Here is a 20,987-nt window from a genome sequence, read left to right on the forward strand (position 1 = left end):
TTCCTTAATAAAAAGATGACCCTTTCAAAGAAATTTGTATCTTCCAAAGCTGGATCCTCCAGTCCTTCATCAGTTACGAGGAAAGTCGGAGGCTGCTTTGAGGTAGACATATGTTGCATTGACTACGTAATTTAAGCTGCTAGTTGCAGCAGCTTTAGTAGCCAGATCTCATAAGATTTGGGACACACAGTAAGGTATTAAGAAAGGTGCTTCCTGAGAACATCTTCTTTCCAATTTTCCTCAACTGTCCCTTGCAGCAGAGTTTCTGACTGAGACTTCCTTGGCTTCTATGATTTTATAGCTCAAACATCTACTTATGCTACCTTAGCAGACAGAGCCCTTTGGCTGAAACCCTGGGCAGCTAATAATATTGCTTCAAAGAACGATTTTTAAACATGCCCTTTGAGAGGAAAACATTTTTGACCCAAAATATATACTCATGGAGAAGAAAACCAATGATAAGTGTCCTCAACACTGGAGAACTACAAGATCCAACAAAGATAAAACCTATGCAGGAATAAACAATCTAGCGGAAGAGGCTGTTCCAAAGGCCCTTCTGACACCAGGCTAGTAGGAAGCATTCTTTTCGGATTTTGCACACCTGGAGAAATTTTTACAAATTATAGGTGGGTACTTCAAATAGTTCAAGACATTTTATTCAGTGGAATTCAACTTCAAGAATTTGAAAGATCAAAGTGTTCCCATACCAAATGACAGATACAACATCATAATAGATTTGTCACTTTTGTGTCTTTTGTGTTAACTAGCAGTCGTTCATATTTAATGTGCTCAGACAGATGTATTGTGAATTAACAATGCTAAGAGACATTCATGTGAAGAAGAACATGAGTCATTTAGTGCAGAATCCAGAAACTTTTCTATATATTAATGAAATTAAAATGTGTACTTTACTTTTTCATATTCATGTATACATTAATAGATATTGAAATAGCTCTTTGATTTGATGCCTAACATTTTTTTCTGCAATGATTCTACAGCATAAATTAGCAACCTGTAGTCTTTCTGAATTATAGATCCCTTTTATAAAGTTACCATAACTTGTGAGTATCCACATTTTGTCTTGTTTAAACGGAGTATTAACAATGAATTTCATTTGGGAGTGTTAATCTTGATTTACACGGCATACTTAACACTTTGAAGATGCAAAATATTTTTGAAAAGCAAATTAGATTAAAAAAATGGAGAGATTTATTGTATATTGTGGATTTGAGGTTCCTCAATGAATTTATACAAAAAAAGGTTCCAGATGGCGTCAATCCATTTAACAATTGATTCTATGTCTTCTAGAGACTAAATGATTGATCACACTGGACTAGAAAAATGCATGCATTCTCACAGTGAAAAACCTACAGCTTGCTCACCACTTTGAAATCATGAGTGCTCCAGCGGTGTTTACCAAAATAGTGGTAGTTGTATCATAAAATCAGTGCCAAGAATTAAATACCTCAACAACTGTTTAAAGGAGAAGGAAAGGTTAATAAAGAGTTAATCTCAAGCTGCAGGCATACCTTCAGTTGTCTCAATAGTGCCCTTAAGTCTCCCCATATTTCTCCCGTTCAGATGATCAGAAGCCAGACAAGAAGAAAAATGCTGAGCTGTGTAAAGGAAAGTTCCCATAATGAACAGACACCCAGACCAAGTGAACATGCTCAGTTAGACTATGAGTCAGCTTCCTGCTTATTGGCTCAGATCCACATTCCTAAGGGGGGAGTGAGTTCTTAGCATTCTTGAGGGAGGGGGGAGCTGCAGAGAGAAGAGAGCTGAAAGCTGCATGTCTCTGGCAGAGGAAAACAGACACAACTAATTTTTTTACAGAGAAGTCAGTGCAGTGTTCCTGTGAGTGCTTATGGCTGTATTTATATAGACCTTTCTGATAAAGCTTACATAGTTTTTACCTTACTTTCTCCTTTAATAAAAGTAAGTTCCTTGCCTCTTCTAAAAGACCATCTTTAACTGGCCTTAAAAACACCTCAGTCCTAAACTAGGAAAAATCTGCACTGGTTGCAACACAAAAGGAAACTTTTTTGAGAAATGCTGTTCGATATGGGGACAGGGGAAAATATTTTTGCCAGAAGAAAAAAGACAAAAAATATTCAGAAAGCTCCTTTTCTTATGTAAGTATAAGATAAAACAGTTTTGTACATGCGGTTTTCAGAAGGGATCTTCTCAATCAGGGGCCAATAATCCATGGCCAGAACCCAAAGGCTTGAAACTAATGGCCTGGAAGCTTAGAGAGATGTTATCTACACTACAGGAAAAAGACTAGAAAATCTATATGCCAAAGGGCCTGATCTTAATGTTTGGGAAAAAGCATTTCTCCTAAGTCAGCAAAATGGAAACCTTTTTGTATATCCTTCAGGATGGATCTTGCACCTAGCATGGGGAAGGTCTATGTATCAGCATTAGAGTCTTACAGAGGGTATTCTTTGGCAGAGCACTGTTTATTTAAAAGGTTTGTTAATGCTGTTTTTAATTTCCGACCATAATGTTTTCCTCTTGGGACCTTCTTTAAATTCTATAGAGGCATCTATTTTAACCTTTGTCTGAAGTGCCTTTATTTCACCTAACAATCAGAACTGCTTTTATCATTGCTATTTGTTCAGCCAGATGGGTAGGGGTACTGCAAGCCCTTTCATGTTAGGAACCGTATTTGCAAATTTACCCTCAAGAGAGCTTCTAATCTGCCTTTGAAAAAACAAACCCCTCCCTTCCCTAAGATGTCACCTTTGAACAACTCATTATTAAGGGACTTCTCCATGGCTAGGTAATTTTTATCAGTGTCTTCTCTGTTTTGCAGGACCAGTGTGACTGAGTTACTTATATATGTTCAGCACAAGTTCCTTTCATTGTGCTTATGTTGAAAGGGGTGTATAATGTTTCTTTAATCAGGCCCTGTATGGCCAGCTTAGCCTAGTGGCCAAATGATCACATCAGCCCAATTTCACATATAGGTGGCCAAATCGGGCAAAGATCCACTTGTTTAGCCACAAACCCCTGTTACATGGAGTCTAGTTGCATGCTGTTTATTTTCTAAATTACATTCAAATTAAAAATGTAATAAATAATTTAAGCAAGGAAAATATACCGGCACTCATTTTCCCATTTGTTATGTTAGGAAAAATATAAAAACACAGAAATAGCTCTCATTATAAGGAAGATGGGCCTTTAGCACACACACATACCTGTGTGGTTTGCTTTATAAAGAATCAGTAATGTAATATATACCTTTATTCCAGTAATGAAAACGTTTCTAAAAATTCTAAACGTCATGTGGTACCGCCAAGATATATTTATTTAGGCATTCATTTTAGCTTTGTATGTATATTGATTCTCTTTATGGCTGGATTAACAGATAAGCAGCAAGAAGAGGAGGAACTCCAACACACTCCTCCTGCACACAATGGCTCACCAAGGCTAAATCGTATTGAGGTTTCTGCAATCCCCAAACTGCCCGCAGAAGCCTATGATGTTATTTTACAGCGCAAGGATAACGAAGGCTTTGGGTTTGTCATCTTGACCTCCAAAAACAAGCCACCTCCTGGAGGTAAGGAAGGTGCCCAAAAATCTGGCATACCTCTTTTAATAACGAATAAAAGAATAAGACAACATAGGCCACTTCTAAATTCTTTCTTACAATTACTCAGCAAGCGCAATTAAAATAAATTTCAGCCCTAAATGTAATAGATCCTGAAATTTATTGTGAAGCCACTAGTGATTGGAGATTTGTGCAACTCATACTGCTGCTTTTGGGTTCAGAGCTGAGTAATAGTAATGGCATAATACTGCATCCATTTAAAACTGCTTTAAGATATTCTGAAATATTTTCTACAATTTTGTACAATATCACATACCTGTACAATGCACATGCAGAAAACATCAATGCTTTCAAAGAGTGACTGTAATGTAAAAAAGCAAGCAAGCAACTTTATTTGCTGGATGATGTTTCTGCATGATTTTGATTATAGCACAGTGAGAAATAAAACTACATTCTTATTTTATGCCAAGATGTTCTTGTTTTAGTGTTAAACCATCTGGCTGGTCTTTTTAAAATATAGTACTGTTATTGTGTTAACCTGCAGTTGTTCATATTTAATGTGCTGAGACAGATGCACTGTGAATTAACAATACCTTGCAGTGCTAAAGAGCCATCCGTGTGAAGAAGAACATGAGTCATTTAGTTCAGAATCCAGAAACTTATCTAAATATTAATGAAAATCTGTACTACACATAATAAGGTCTATTTTTATATTCATGTGGACGTTAATAGATATTCCAAAGTACATTAATAGCTTTTTGCTTTGATACTTTTGATACATTTTTTTCTGCAATGATTCTACAGCATGAATTAGCAACTTTCTGAATAATATACCCCTTCTACACAGATGCCATAACATGCATGAGTATTCAACCATTTGGAATTTACCACATTTTGTTGTGTTTCAACCTGAAATAAAAATTGATTTAATTTGGACTTTTACTATTGAGTTACACAACCTACTTTGACCACTTTGAAGGTGCTAAATTTTTTTTGTAATGTAAAAGTAGATAAAAAAAGTTTACATTTATTGCATATTCCCCCCTACCCATTTGACTGCAGTTACAGCTGCATGTCTTTCCAGTACATTTCTATTGGCTTCCCCTGTCTGGATCCAGCGATTATTGCAGTCTTTTTTTTGCCACAGATTCTCAGTTGATTGCAGTCTGCACTTTAATAGGGCCATTCTAAACATTCAGGTTCTTGTTTTAACCCTTTAAGTGCCAGTCAATTTTCATATTTAATAATATGTATAAAATGCAACTGATTTGTAAAAGCCCAGTGTCTGTTTTTACAATTACAACCTCTGCCCTTAATTTGTAATAAATTTTGCTATAGGTTTAGTGCTACTAAGGACAAATAATTTAAAGTTCCTTCAATTTAGAGGAATGGACACTGAAACATCCTTTACGTTACACATTTCAAAAGCCATGAAGTTTGCAAGTTTCCTACATGAAGAGATGCTATAAACAAATATGGGGTATAAAACATCCTTCTGCTCTCTCCTGATTTAGTTATCCCTCACAAGATTGGCCGTGTGATTGAAGGTAGCCCTGCTGATCGATGTAGGAAGCTGAAGGTGGGCGACAGGATCTCTGCAGTAAATGGACAGTCCATTGTAGAACTGTCGCATGATAATATTGTGCAGCTAATAAAAGATGCTGGAAATACAGTCACCCTCACAGTGATTGCTGAAGAAGGTAAGAAACACGCAAGAAAAAATTATTCCTTAAGAGGAATATATATATATATATATATATATATATATATAAAAAGGCTGAGGCACACACTTATAGGGATAACAACCTGGGTGCAAATCAGATAAACAATGTAAATATGTAAAAAATGCTGATGCACACCAGGAAAATTTTATCAAAAAAAAGATACTCAGTTTATTTAGATCTAAATAAACTAAGTATCTTTTTTTTTTTGATAAAATTTTCCTGGTGTGCATCAGCATTTTTTACATATATATATATATATATATATATATATATATATATATATATATATATATATTAATATTGTGTCATAATTGTAAGCATTGTGGTATTCTATATATATACACTGACCGTTCAAAAATCCTAATTTTTTTTTTAACTGAATTATGTGGCTTACTTGGTGTCTCACATTTTAAATAAAAGATCACACTTCTGTTTTTTCCTTTTAGCCTTTGATTAATGCTGACATCAATGAGCCAAATAGTACTGTATATAGGAGTGGAGGTTATACCTGAAGCACAATTTTGTCCCTAAATTCAGATTGGCCATACACAGACTAGATTGTCTGCCAACCATCATTTTGTCTCTTCTAAATAAACTGTATTCAGACCAGTTTCCTTCCAAATCCGTTAATACGGCTAAACTGCATAGGATCTAGTAGCTCAGTCCAAATAATTCCATTTTATATTTTAATTGTATTTTGGGGCTGCTTTTACTTGCACTTAATTAATTTTGCACTTAATTGCACTTAATTTTGCACTTAATTAATTTTAAGGGTGATGGCCCATAGAGAGATTAGTCGCCTGTGGTTAATCCCAGCTGGGAAGGCATATGCGTCCATTCGTTTTCTGAAGTTGCTCAAAGTATGCCTTGCCACCGGCGATTTACTTTATGGCCGGTGGGAAGGTATTTCGGGGAGATTCGTTGCCTGTGGTAGCTGAGGTTTAACAGTGGGCGACTAATCTCCCCATGACCCATCACCCTAAGTTAAAATGTATGGTCCACAAAACTTGGTGCAGTGTAGCTTGTGTTACATGTGTCATTATTTGCCCATAAAAGCACAGGTCTGCCACTAATTGTTTCAGTGATAGGCAGTAATAGTTTCATGTTTTGTGGGTGCAGAGTTTGGAGTTGCACAAACGATCAGCAAAGCCAATCCTTCTCCCATGAAAGTCATCTTGTTCTTACTGTTCTATATTTAAAATGAATTTTTCAGAAGTAGTAGAATGTAATACTTCCAAAGAAAGTCAATACTTGATTACTACTAAACTATTACCACCAAGCATGTTTAGTAAATTTCCTGCCATGTTTTTCTGTAAAGTGTTTCTGTGCAGTTTTGCCATTTACACCACATTTTATCTACAAAATGTAAGTGTATGTATGTGACTTCAGGGTATATAGAGTCATATATTATACATCAGTCAATCATACCACTAATGGGCACACTGCAGGTTGTACACGCTGCTTGAGATCTTGGATTTTTTTCTGCTTATCCCAATCCATATTTTACAGTGAGACCTATAAACAAACACTGACTGTTTGGCAAGGTTGCAGGCAATGAAAAAATGAGAAATTGTCACAGTAAAGAAAAACATAGTTTCACAGTTTAAATTCACCACTTGAGTGTTGAAAAAAAAAAAAGGAAATAGTATACATTTTATTTCTTTAAATCAAATGTGAAACATCTACTGGCTGAAGTAACACAAGATTAAAGGTGGCCATACACGCACCGATAATATCGTACGAAAACTCGTTTCGTACGATATTCGGTGCGTGTATGGTATGTCGGCAAGTCGACCGATATCGCAGGAAGCTACTGATATCGGCCGACTCGCCGATCGGACCAGTTTGAAAATTTTGATCGCGCGCCATAGAAGGCGCCTGACCAAAATCTCCCTTCAGCGCTGAATCGGCAGAAGGAGGTAGAAATCCTATTGTTTCTACCACCTTACCTCCCGATTCAGCCCTGAATGGTGTGGCCAGCTTAAAATGTTTATGGTAAATGAAAATGATTGTAGTCTTGGTGTAAACATGTGCATTAAGAATTTGTGCATGCAGTTCATTAGTCAATTAAAGATACAAAACGAATATAAAATGACACATCCTGTACTACTCCTGTATTTAATATGTGCTGCGGGTCCACAATTAAATGAGAAACAATATAATTCCTCTGCAAGATAGATGGGCTTTGCAGTTTTCAAATAATAAGTACCCTAATCCAGCAGGCAGAGATGGATTAGCACAAGGGTACATTCTCATTTCAGTGCAAATATTAGACTGCAGTCATCTCTTTTATGCAAAGAAATATCAAAGGCTTGCTTTACCTATTCTTAAATATTTAATGAGACAATGTGTTTTAGTATTTATCAAAGATGTCAGTTTTCATGAAAGTATTGTATTTTTATAAAACTGAATACTTTTCAGTCTATGACATTTTATCTGTTTGCAAAACCTCTCCTGGTAAATGTGAAATTCTGAATTTTAATGATTGAAGGCATGGCATTTACGCCAACGTAGCCTTATATGTTTTACGTTTTCTTTTATAATGAACAGTTGTTCAAAAAGTAAATGGTAAATCTACACTTTTTACTTGCATGATGATGATGTGGGCTAATTATACTTTTATATTATAAGCCAGTTGTACTTATGTTACTTTTTAGTATCAAATAGTAAAAAAAAATCTCTTCAGCTATAGGGGAAAAAGGGATGACACAACTTAAAGCTTTACTTTACTACTTGCATTATTACAGTGAGAAAAGAGTTTTTGGTTGTGTCCAGTGAACTGTATAAAACATTAAAAATCTTTATAATTTTTGGATTTATGACAATAATTTTTTATTTCTATTTTTGTATTCACTGGTCTATGTTATATAGAAACAGAACACGTGATTATCATGCAGACTATTTGCTGCCCACAAAAAGCCACATTTAGGATCACAAATTATACATTTGAGTCTGCATGTTGCCTTAAAGGGGATGTTTAGCAAACTAAATATGTTATTCTATACATTCTAAACAGCTTTGTAATTAGTTTTAATACTTTTATGACTTTTTAATTTTAAGCCTTCCTATTCTATTTTCTATCTATTATTACTATTGCTATCCTTTGTTTTTATAGCACTGACCTTTCCACAGTACTAAAGATGTAAATGCTTTCTAGTTGTTGGGGTCATCTGTAAATGATTTGTGAAAACATGCACCCTCTAATAAATAATTAAGGTATTAATAGGATAACAAATTTGAAACAAGCAAAAAAAAAAATACAAATCTTTAAGCGTATGTATTCTATAGATATAGAATTAATGATTGTTTCTACCAGCATTGGTTATCCACTAGCAGAAAATACAGAATAAGCTGCTGCTTTGGAAAATCTATTAGATGTACAGATGTGGAAGACTGTGTCCCAATAGAGTAAAAAGAGATTTTGATTCACCGGTATATAATTTCTTGTGGTTAAGATATAAAAATAAAGTGTTTAGAATGAGGTAGATTTTTCTTAAAAAAACAGTTGTTAGGTAGAAGGAATTTCCTGATATATGTGAATTCCGAGATTTAATACTGATTCCTTTTTGTGTTTGTTTTTAAAACTATGTAAAGTAAGTTGATAGAAGTAAGATTGTATATAATAATGCATTTACCGATTAACTGAAATTGTCTTTGTTTACATTGTAATGTTGCTATGCCATGTGGCTATGCTATGGCGCTTGATTGATAATGCTAGCATATGACATGACTGCTTACATTAGTGTTGTGACATGTCAGTGCCATCAAATGGATGTTATGTAAAATGTTCACCTTGTGTTTCAATTTACACTTTTAAGGTGGAACTCAGCACTTAACTTAACTGGATCGTATAGCCTTGTCAGTGCCTTCAGTATCATTTTTGCTGGTAGAAAAATTGAAGGTCGCTTTCTTTATTTGTATATAATACCACAGAAGGCACCACTTGGTTTAGAGTGCAGCAGAGCTAAAACTATGGAACTTAGCATATCCAAATGTAGAATTCTCATTGGTGTACCCCGTGCCAAGAATATTGGCATGCCATACTCTCTGGTGTACCACAATTAATCTGTGAATCGCTGCAATTAATCTGTCACTCACTTCATTCAAAAAGTGTAAGGGGTCAGCTACTAATCCAGAATAGCATGAACTTGTAATTAAGCGTTGATGGTAAGGCCAGTTTGCCTACCCTGGCAGGAACTTATCCAGCTGTCTGTCCATATTAGATGAATTTCCCTCTTTAGTTAAGAAGCATGATATTGGAGCAGGATTATTTAATAACAGAAGGGGAAAGATGAAAATCAAGGAATAAAATAAGAAACAGGGAAAGGGCGAATGTAAATCTTTAGATCAGAAAAATGGAGAAGCATCTAAGCCAGGGGTAGGGAACCTAAGGCTCGGGAGCCAGATGTGGCTCTTTTGATGGCTGCATCTGGCTCGCTGCCAAATCTTTAATAAAAAAAATAACGGGGGGCGTGCCCTGTGCTCGGCGGATAGAAGAAGTGTTCTAAGCCTTAGAATACATCTTCTGTCCACCAAGCGCAGGCCACACCCTCCTACTCATCGCATCCGGCATCCTTGGGACCCACCCTACCTTGCCCTTGTGCTCGGTGGATAGAAGATGTGTTCTATGCCTTAGAACACATCTTCTATCCGCCGAGTGCAGGCCACGCCCTCCTCTGCTCCGCATCCGGCATCCTTGGGACCCACCCTACCTTGCCCCGCAGCATCCACGGCCAAACATATTGTATGGCTCTCACGGAATTACATTTTAAAATATGTGGTGTTTATGGCTCTCAGCCAAAAAGGTTCCCGACCCCTGATCTAAGCAGAGGTTGTAGAGTTAAATGGGAAGACATGGGGAATACAAACTTGAGGGAGAGGGAGGAAAGTACTTTGGAGGTAAAAGAAAGCTTGTGATGGGGACATATATGTTTTAAGACGTAAATAGATAATGATAGGCTGGAGTTGTGTGTAATTCATTATATTTGGTATAAAAGAAAGGCAGAAATACATATACTTTTGATGAATCCCTGTCTAAAGTGCTCTTTAGAATTCAAGGTAGATCATATAGTATGTTGCAAATCATAATACTCTTTTCCCTATCTCTGTTTACTGAAATAAATAACAGATGATCAATTCATAGGATTGCATATACTGCCTAGCCCCATGCTGCTGTCACAAGACAAGCATTTATCCTGCTTTAAAACTGCACGTATACATACAGCCAACTGAGACACACATAAATTATCCACTACCCCTTGTGATTCAGAGAAGAGTTACATCTAGCATGGCTACATGAGTTACTTTGCCATATCCAAATCCAGGGGGATATTGTGTTGCCACTTAGTACAAGCTGCTCTTGGCTTCTGGCCCAAAGAGCTCAGAATGAAGAGCTTAGCAAAACCATTACCGCATGGAAGAACAGCATCAAGCTCCAGATAAATGTTTCATTGCTTTCCTAGCTTCTTGGCTGTATTCCTGGGCCCTGTAATTGTTATCTCTGCATGCAGCTGGTTGGCAACTGCACCAATATAATAGTAAAGAGCCATTTCTTAGTAATTGATTTCTTTTGAGATTTGCATTGTATTCTTTGAATAATAATAACCATTTAAAATGATGTTGACATGTCTACCGAATAGATTTTCCCCAATGTTTTGTCCCTGTCCCCAACTGTTGCCCTGCTCTGTTCTTTGCTGGTTTTCTGTACTGCATTAGAGTTGCATTGCTTGCATTGTTAATTGCTTGTAATAGCCACATAGCACCCTTGCACAGTGTTCATGGGCAAAGTATCTTATTTAGTAGCTTCAAGCACTGCATGTCATAAAACAGGTGTCGGAATAAAGAACACTTATGCTGAAATACAAATAATTTTGCTGGATGAGAGCCAACTCATTTGTTTCACCAGTCATCATGCTTTACATGGTGTATACAAAAAGGTGGACAAGAATTTTTTTTCAAAAACAATGTACAGTAATTTTCTGAGAAAAGAATAGATAAGTGGCTTTAAAACAGTGTTTAATGTGAAAGCCAATAACATTATGTAATATTGGCCCCCATAATAGTTTAAATTATGTTAAGTGACCTATTAAAGAATCTCACCAAACTGGAATATATACATTGGTAAATATTGCCCTTTTACATCCTTTCTCTTGATCCACCATTTAGTGATGGTCTGTGTGCTCTCTCAGAGATCACATGACCAGAAATAATGCAGCTCTTACTGTAACCGGAAGAAGTGTGGAAGCAAACGACAGAACTGTGTCCATTAATTGGCTGATGTGACCTAGCATGTATGTGTGTCTTTGCTTGTTTGTGTGCACTGTGAATCCTGTGATCCCAGGAGGTGACCCTTAATTCTTAAATTAAATTTTCTATTTAGGAATTCCGCAATAGCACATAATACTAAAAAGTATATTTTTATGAAAATGGTTTTAGATGAAGCATGGTTATACATGTGAGCTTGTTTATGCAATATATTTTTCTAGAGACCTACATTGTTTGGGGGGGTAGTTTTCCTTTAAAATAAACCAGCTCCGGTTAACAGGTCAAGGACAAAGAAAAGTCCTTGCAAGGTAACCCTTCACATAACCCAATGTAAATATATTCTTTCATTCGCATTAGAAGTGTGCACATGGATGGGGGTGCAGTGCAAATTCTTGCTTATCCTCCTTGGTAGATTAATCCCCTCAGTCCCCTTAAAGAATTATATTAATATTTTGGTTTCAAGCCAAGTTTTAATATATTAAATTAAAGCAACGTTGCTATTATTTTGAAAAATACCCAATACAGGGAATGCTTTCATAGTCACCTTGGGAATTATTTGCTTAAAATGGACACAGGTCTTTCCATATTTCTGGATAATGGGTTTCTGGAAAAGGGATCCTATATCTATATGTTTATTAAATAGCACACATCAGCTCTCTTCCCACCCCCGATACACTGGGTTCTTGCAATAACAGCTTTTCTCTCACTCGTCATTTGCTCCCCAAAATAACCTCAGATATGTAGACCATTAAGCAAAGTGGGGCATGGTCAGGATTGTATGGACAGTATACTGTACAAGAAATACAAGTACCACACAGTAGACTTCAAAACCATGACTAAATATGTATTATATGCTTTCCTCCTTTAGAACATAGAGGCCCTCCATCTGGTTCAAACTCTGCAAGACAGAGTCCAGCACCACAGCACCGACCTATGGGCCAGACTCAGCCTACTTACGGAACATTGGACAGGTAGAAATTGTTCCACTTTTTTTTTTTAAAAGATTGTTACCAAAATATGTACCCTTAACGGCTATTCTCATTTTTAAATTAGCCATAATAATGTAAGTGAAAATTACTAATCATATTATGTGAATGCGGTCCAGATGAAACATAGCAGTAAATACCTTTCTTTTGCTAACAGGTATTCATGGTCTGATCATAAAGCTGACTGTGGACCCGCATTGCCTGCTGGAAGTTGGCAAGCCCAAGTAAGATTTTGCCTGATACATAATTGATGTATTCTCAGTTTCTATACATAATTTGAAAAAATTTCTAAATACACCAAACAACACCATTAATGCCATGGCAAGCTGTAAAATGAGCGTTGTCGCTATAACTTCTGTGGTTTATGATGGTGTAAATTCAGCTATTAGCCTGGTGTAAAAAAAAAAAAAAGCACCTTAATAAATAGCAATCAGCTATTTATAAAATTGATTTCTTCAACTGCAATGCTTGCCAATAATTCAGGTTTAAGGACTACAACAGAGCTTTATAAATACACCATTTATTTTACACTATTTTCTGTTGTGCTTTTAAGTGGCCCAAAATGTCTCAGTTTAATGCCTCTCAGCTTTCAGTTATTTATTTGATAATATAAGTTGTTCTGCAGATAATAATAACAATCAAATATTTAATCATTTACTACCCATGTAATTATCTCATTTCTAGAATCCAGACTATTTTCACACACAAAAAAATATTTATGGTAATGTTCTAATTTAAAACTTTTAAACACTCTAAACCCAGGATCACTGGGTAATGCCCAGTTCAGATTTAGCCTTCAGCAACAATGTTGCTGATTTCTTGCTTTTTCAGTCAAATCAGGGTAGTTATAAAGCTCAAATTGGGAATATTATCATAGTTTCATAGTTCAGCTGAAAAAAGCCAAAGTCTATCAAGTTCAACCCTTCCAAGTGAACTCCAGCGCACACACATAGACCCATAACGACCTACTGTATATGTATACTCTTATACATAAACTATATATACAAGCATCAGTACTAAGAGGCATAGTTATCAAAATGTGAGATTAGAGCTCACCACAGAAAAATTCACCCACTTCCTATTCGTTCCTATGGGATTTTTTCAAGCATATTTATTAGTTGGTAAAGGAGTTCACTATTTGATAAATACCCTTCTAAATATCTCATAGCAATAAATAGAAAATAGTTGAATTTTGCTAAATGTGCCCTATACTTTAGATTTTAGTATCACAATAGCCTTGGATATTATGCTTGTTCAAGAAATCATCCAAGCCCCTCTTAAAGGCCTTTACAGAATCTGCCATCACAACATCACTAGGAAGGGCATTCCACAACCTCACTGCCCTCACTGCACTGGTTGTTTTGTATGACAAAAGAACACCCCCTTTTACTTTCAGGTAAATTTTCTTGCCAAATGTGCAGTTGATTTACATGACCCCCCCTAACATATGTTTTGCTGTTTTTATAGAGTGTTGGTTGCTACCCTGTAGAACTGGAAAGAGGTCCTAGAGGCTTTGGATTTAGCCTCCGTGGAGGAAAAGAGTATAACATGGGTCTTTTTATCCTACGTCTAGCAGAAGATGGCCCAGCCATAAAAGATGGGCGTATCCACGTATGTATTCCATTAACCTTTCACCTGTATATGTTTGATATGCAGGTATTTTAATACATATATATAGTTTAATGTTCCAGGTGACCAACCTTCTCACACTCCCCAAGTGCATTCCGTATTAGTCTCTTCTCCCATCAGCACTATGCTATGCTGTGGTAAAAATGATTATCCATCAAATGAAATGAAATGAACAGATGTTATATCCACTATAACTTCCAATATGGAATTTAGTTATTACTAAATTTTTTACATGATTCATTTTACCTTTATAAAGGTCAGAGATTATGGGGCATATTTACCCTATGATTACATGTAAATGTTCTACTCGTCTATCTTCACCAAAGTTTGCATCAATTTAGCAGGCATATTTTCACAACACACAGTTTACTAAAATATCATAAGTACACTTTTTTTTTTAGAGAAATGTGCCAAATTTTCTGATGGAGTAAATTCTTAATTGTAGTAGAAAAAATTATTTTCACCATGAAGAATTGACATGTAGGGTATTAGCAATGAGGAGGTGATGTACTGTAGATAATAAGATACAACAGTGGCTGTTCTGTCTTTATAAAAGCAGTTTGCCAGCCTGAACCTGGAGAAATTTCTCTTGGCGAAAATCTGTTCTTGTTCTTCATAAATTGGTGAGGATTCTCTGAAGAATCCTCACCCTGTACATTTGCACAAATCTAAAGAGAATGTTCACTAATGTGACATTAATCTGCCAAAACTTGTCATATTTGTCTTTTAGTAAAGTGCCAGTGTCATAGAGAATTATTCTTGGCGAAAATACACCAAAATTTAACATTTGTCCATTAGTAAATATGCCCCGTTGACTGAAACATATGTCTCTGTGGGTAAAAATTGCCAGTTGCAACATTTCTAAACCTTTTCAAATCCTGATAATAAATATTTTTATTTTAATCTACTAGCCATATTTCAAATTCAGCACACACAACCCCAAGAAGAACTATTTTAAAGGGGACATATACCCTAAATATTTACAATGCACTTAACCATGTAAAATAATGTAAAATAGAAGTAAGTGCTTTTATTTTAATACCTTTGGATCCAAATATGTCCATAAATGCTTGAAAACTGTGCTCTACCCACCCTTTAAAGGACAAGGAAAGGCTTTTTTTTTTTACTGTGCATGCGCGCACGAGCGAACAGGAAGGAGGAAGCGCTGCAGCTACCCCGGCCTGGTGCTGTTCTCTCCGAACAGGGGCACCAGTCCGGGGTAAAAGGTAGGCGATTTAAGTCACTCAACCTGTGCATGCTCCCGCCTTCGTGCTGGCACACACACCCCATCCGACACTCACACCACCTCGCTTACTGATTGGCTGCACTTAGGGCCTGGACGGGCAGGAGATTTAACTGCTGTCAAATTCTCAAAAAGTCCCCAGTGCAGATTCGGCTAGCATACAGGATGCCACCCACAAGATCTTTGCCACCCTAGGCCTGGGCCTTTGTGGCCTGCTCACAAATCTGGGCCTGTGTTTTGCTATAAACGGTGTCACACCATTTCAACATACAGTTCAGAAAACAAAAGCCTACTAAACCTGCTTACTTTTTAATGAAAGCTTCAGGCCTGTACTGCCTGTTCAAAAAGAAAAATGACAGGGAAAGCAAAGCATTTGTACAGGTCATCAATATGCAGACAAAGCTACTTAAACAATATGTGTCTTATTTACATGTGCAATACAATCTGTTTACATGTTAGTTGTAGTTTGGTTGTATGTGCCTTCATTTCTAGTATAGCAAATCTGTGAAAGAAACTGCTCAGTTGATGTTTTAAGCACGTCGGTGTCTATTTATTTCTGTAAGGAGAGACAGAAATGCTGGAGATAAAACATAGATATGTCTTGTTTGTGTGTGTATGATCATTAGCATCTTTACTAAGCTTAATTTCCATGGGAACTAAATGCATATTTTGGGGGGAAAATAGCTACTAATGATTTAAAGGAGAATGCAAGTCAAAATTTAAAAAGCATACTGCGCAATAGTCCTCCTATTGATTAGTAAAAACGCCACACTTTTGGCTCACCTAAACAAATATTTACTCAGTCACACTTACTTCACATTTTCTAGAACAGGCAGCCATCTTTAAAAAGGTATTCTCTCTTCCTTTCCCTCCTTGCTTCATACTGCACATGCGTTTTATTCCCTCCCCCCCCCCTCCCATCTGCCGGATCCGCTTCTGATTGGCTGGGGGCATGTGTAGCTCAGAACAGGAGACAGGATCAAGTTACACACATGCTCAGAGAATAGGAAGGCTGCCGCTGGCACCTACAGGAAGGACAGAGATATTTCAGTGATGTCACTGTAGTCTTCACACTGCTGTAGGCTGCCAGCACCATATCTCAGAGAAGCAAGCAGGGATCTGGGAATTTAGATATGCAGTAAGTGTTTAAAAAGAGTGTCTTTAGACTTACTTTTAATTTATATTAACCTTTCATTGTCCTTTAAGGGAAAAGGAAAGGTAAAAATTAGTAAAGTAAGCTTTATCAGAAAGGTCTATGTAAATACAACCATAAACACTCACGGATAAGCCGTACTGAGTCTTCTGTCAAAAGAAACATGATTTACTTTTTTTTCATTTGTGTATATGAGTTAGTCACCCGCAGTAGCAGCAAACTATTGCCGGTGACTAACTGCTCCAAAATTCCTTTCCACCGGCAACAATAGGAGTCGCCGGTGGAAAGGCTGATGCATTGCTCTGGATTTCCAAAGTCACATAAGTTTCCTCGGACAACTTTATGCAACTTCGGAAAGCCGGCAGAAAGACATTTCGAAGAGGTTAGTCGCCACGGTAGCAGCGATCTATCACAGGCAACTAACTCGCTCCATGGGTCCTACAGAATAAATATAGCATTCTACCTTGCACTATTGTGACTGATCTGTTGGCAATAAAATGCCAAAATGCCTTCCCTTCTATTTTAAACATACACCCATACTGTACCCCATGCCAATAAATTATTTTACTTTTTTCATAGTTTTTGAGATATAAACAGTTTTTTATTGTACTTCTTTAAAGTAACATTTGTTTCTAGTGCAGCCATGCTGTGTGTCTGCATGCTGGAAGGGATGCATAAAAAGCAGATAAAATCTGTCTGCAACTCACAGCATGTATTTGTTGATCATTGCCAAAAAAAGAATATTGGGTTGAAGAATTTACAAATAAGTTGTTGAGTATATAAAAAAAACTATAAGAAAAAATAAACTGAAGACTTCTTTGGAAACAAATTTAGTACAGATCCACTACAGTGCATAATTGTAATTGAAGCTAATCTTAAAGGAGGCACATTGGGGGGAAATTCAAAAAAGTGGAGTAAAACCTGTTAAAACTGGTTTAAATACAGTCTCCATATTCGCAAACAGAAACCTGCCAGAATTACAACTCAACTGCCACTTTTTATTTGCAAAAATGTTGTTGACAAAAACAGAACAAAAAAGTTCTGTGTGATTCTTTCCCCTACCCTCAGATCCGCATTGCTTCCTCCATTCACCCCTATTTCAATCGCAGTATAGGGGGCTCATTAGCATATTCATGGAGATTAGCAGTCTGTTAGCAGAGTACAAGACCCATTTTCTGTCTAGTTAAAATAGAATAGTTGTAAAAATCCTCATTAGTATTTTTACAAACAAGAAAAATATATTTTACTCCATTTTATATATAAAAGTAGCTTTTTGCCAATATAAAATAGGTTAGAGAGTTGCATTTATTATGCTAGTTTTTGCATAACGAATGAGGTAATATTAGCATTGTGAGTAAATATATTGTTTACATCTTTATGTAACATCCCTGGCATATTTTTAATATAAGTACCAGTACACAGCCACAATCCCCAACTTATCTGTTTCCCCTAGCAAAGAAGGTTTTACTCCCCTTTAAACATGAGGATACCCCTATAAGATATAACTGTATTTATCATTTGAGAGATGAGAAATGAACTCGAATTTCAGGTGATAAAGTGCGTTTTCTACTATATTGGCCTATAGAGGAAGGGGATCTCTTCTCTGAAAGGCAAAATTGTTATTACAAGGCAAATGTGCAGCTAAGAGTCACTTAATGACAGACTGATGTGTTTAAGAAGAGCTAAAGACAAATTCAATAAAAATGTTGTTAAAATGCGGAAAATAAAATCTGGAAACTGTTTAAAAGACAAATTCGTATCCAATGTAAACACACCCAATAAAAGTAATTAAGGAGATGACCAATATTACCGACAGGAACTATCTCGGAACTGGTAAACCCTAATCTTACCCCACCCCTCTTTCTCTTCTTTCCCCCTGTCTGTCCTATCTTTCCACCTTTACTTCATCTAATATATAAATCCTTGCTGATTAATCAAACCAAGTTTGACAGAAAAAAATAACAATTACAAAAGCAAAAGTGAATTCGCACAAAGTTACAGATTCAATATGTACCAAGCCCACATTATACTTAAGACAAAAACTGTCATTCTTTATATTGTAGATATGTTGACTGTCTTTTTCCTTTCTATAAAATCAATAAAATTTATACATTTTTTAAATTACAAAAAAAAGACAAATTCACAGAAGTGTAGATAGGTGGTTTGTGAATATGGTGGAAAATCTGACAAATCCATCTCCACTTTTCAGTTTGTCTCAATATCACCAGTTTTGTAAACTCCCGCAGTGTCAGCCATTCTAGTACTATATTCCCTTCTTTTAAATGTATAGTTCCTCAAAAAGAAATAAATCATGTTTTGCCTCTTTATATCAGAGCTGCAGAAAGTTATTTACATAGTTACATCGCTAATTTGGGTTTATGATAAAGTCCAAGTTTAACCCTTCCAAATGACCCCTAGCCCATACATACATACATACATACATACATACATACATACCTATACAGATCTCACATATATAAAACTATATTTACAAAAATATCTTCACTTAAAGGACAATGAAAGGTTAATATAAATTAAAAGTAAGTGTAAAGGCATTCTTTTTAAGTACTTACTGCATATCTAAATTCCCAGATCCCTGCTTGCTTCTCTGAGATATGGTGCTGGCAGCCTACAGCAGTGTGAAGACTACAGTGACATCACTGAAATCTCTCTGTCCTTCCTGTAGGCTGCCAGCGGCAGCCTTCCTATTCTCTGAGCATGTGTTTAACTTGATCCTGTCTGCTGTTCTGAGCTACACATGCCCACCAGCCAATCAGAAGCGGATCTGCCAGAGGGGAGGGGGGGAGGGAATGAAACACATGTGCAGTATGAAGCAAGGAGGGAAAGGAAGGGAGAATACCTTTTTAGAGATGGCTGCCTGTTCTAGAAAATGTGAAGTAAGTGTGACTGAGTAAATATATGATTAGGTGAGCCAAAAGTGTGGCGTTTTTACTAAACAATAGGAGGACTATTGGGCAGTATGCTTTTTAAATTTTGACTTGCATTCTGCTTTAACTAACTTTAGATCTTTGAGATCACTATAGCCATAGATATGCTTGTCCAAGAAGTCATCCAAGGCATTAACAGAATCTGCTATAAGAACATCTACCACCCTAGTCACAAAGAACCTGTTTTGCTTCTGAAAATGAAAATCAGAATGGAAAATGTTAACAACATTTTGTCTTTACTGGCACTTTACCAGTAATAGGAAGTTATCTTTTGCCAAACCTCCTCAAATAATATATTTTTCTAGATTGGACAATTTGGTACATTAGTTGCTGTTTTTTTTTTCAGCAGCTTCAGCCCCTACTTAGCATGCACCCTTGCGTGAAACTGCACTAAGTGATACATTAGTTGCATAATGTTTCCCAATAATCTGCTGAGAAATTATAGCAACTAGTGTATCCGATTGTAAGTATTTATTGCAGGTATGGATGAATTTGAGTTTTATGTTTGCAAAGGACTTGAGTTATACAGCGTTTAATGTGTGAGTGGCAGGTACCGTTAAATCAGTAGAAAATATTTATTTATTTATTAAATATTTGTATTTCTGTGTACTATTTGAAACCTGATTATAGAGTGATCTCTACCTTTAAGTATGAAACTATATTGTGTTTTTTTTTTCTTTTCAAAGGAAGAGAAATGCCATTATTCTAAAAACCATCCCTGCTCAGCAGACCAGAAACCTAGTTCTTACCCTCAAACTGTACAATATTGCTGTAAGCTTAGTGATGCACAATAGAAATTGCTTTCAGGCATAGTTACAAGTGCCAGTGCACTATATTCTTGAAAATAACATATACAAGTGTTTTTTCTTTAGAACTAATAATCATTTTTGAAATGTCATTAACTTGTAGTTTATGTATTGGTCACCTTGGAGTACAGCATTAATGAATAGTATAACGTCCTTGCAATATGAATGCACATCTGCTCTTTAAAGCTCAGACAAATGTTTATAATTATGTGCGCACGGCAAAATCTTTGTACATCTAGTGTATCATCCAGTGTTCATTGTCAAGATAGCAACATTCCCAGTTTTACATTCAATTAAATCTTTAAAGTGATACTGACACTAAATAACGACTCAAAATATGAATGTACATAAAAAGTTGCCTATAGGTCATGTTGATTGATTTTCGCTGAGAGATTTGATTTTGTAAGTAATTGTAACTTGAAGTTCCTAAACCTGACTGTTTTGCCAACCTGATCAGCCTGTCAGTTATAGCTTCTAATGCTAACGGCCTCCTGCTGGACAAATATGGCAGCCCCCTTATAGGGGGACATGGGGGATCAGACAGGTAATATAAAAGCATTGGACAAATACTTTTAGGGCAAAAATGAAGGTCATGCAAAGACAATATTATGATAGATGTAATAAAAGGTTTAATTTCTGGTGTCAGTATCTCTTTAATTAATTTGTGCAGCCATCTAT

At 36.2% G+C, this 20,987-nt stretch overlaps 1 protein-coding gene across 2 annotated transcripts in view; it reads left to right on the top strand.

Annotated features, from left to right (window-relative positions):
* Window positions 1–20,987, top strand: part of magi3 (membrane associated guanylate kinase, WW and PDZ domain containing 3) — a 129,067-nt gene that overhangs the window by 96,931 nt on the left and 11,149 nt on the right. For both annotated transcript variants that reach the window (XM_012955565.3, NM_001097243.1), the window contains 5 exon segments: window positions 3,374–3,565; window positions 5,071–5,256; window positions 12,413–12,515; window positions 12,688–12,754; window positions 13,998–14,141. In XM_012955565.3, coding sequence (XP_012811019.1) covers window positions 3,374–3,565; window positions 5,071–5,256; window positions 12,413–12,515; window positions 12,688–12,754; window positions 13,998–14,141 — 692 coding nt within the window.

Source organism: Xenopus tropicalis, chromosome 2 (genome assembly GCF_000004195.4).
Source record: "Xenopus tropicalis strain Nigerian chromosome 2, UCB_Xtro_10.0, whole genome shotgun sequence".
Classification (NCBI taxonomy): domain Eukaryota; kingdom Metazoa; phylum Chordata; class Amphibia; order Anura; family Pipidae; genus Xenopus; species Xenopus tropicalis.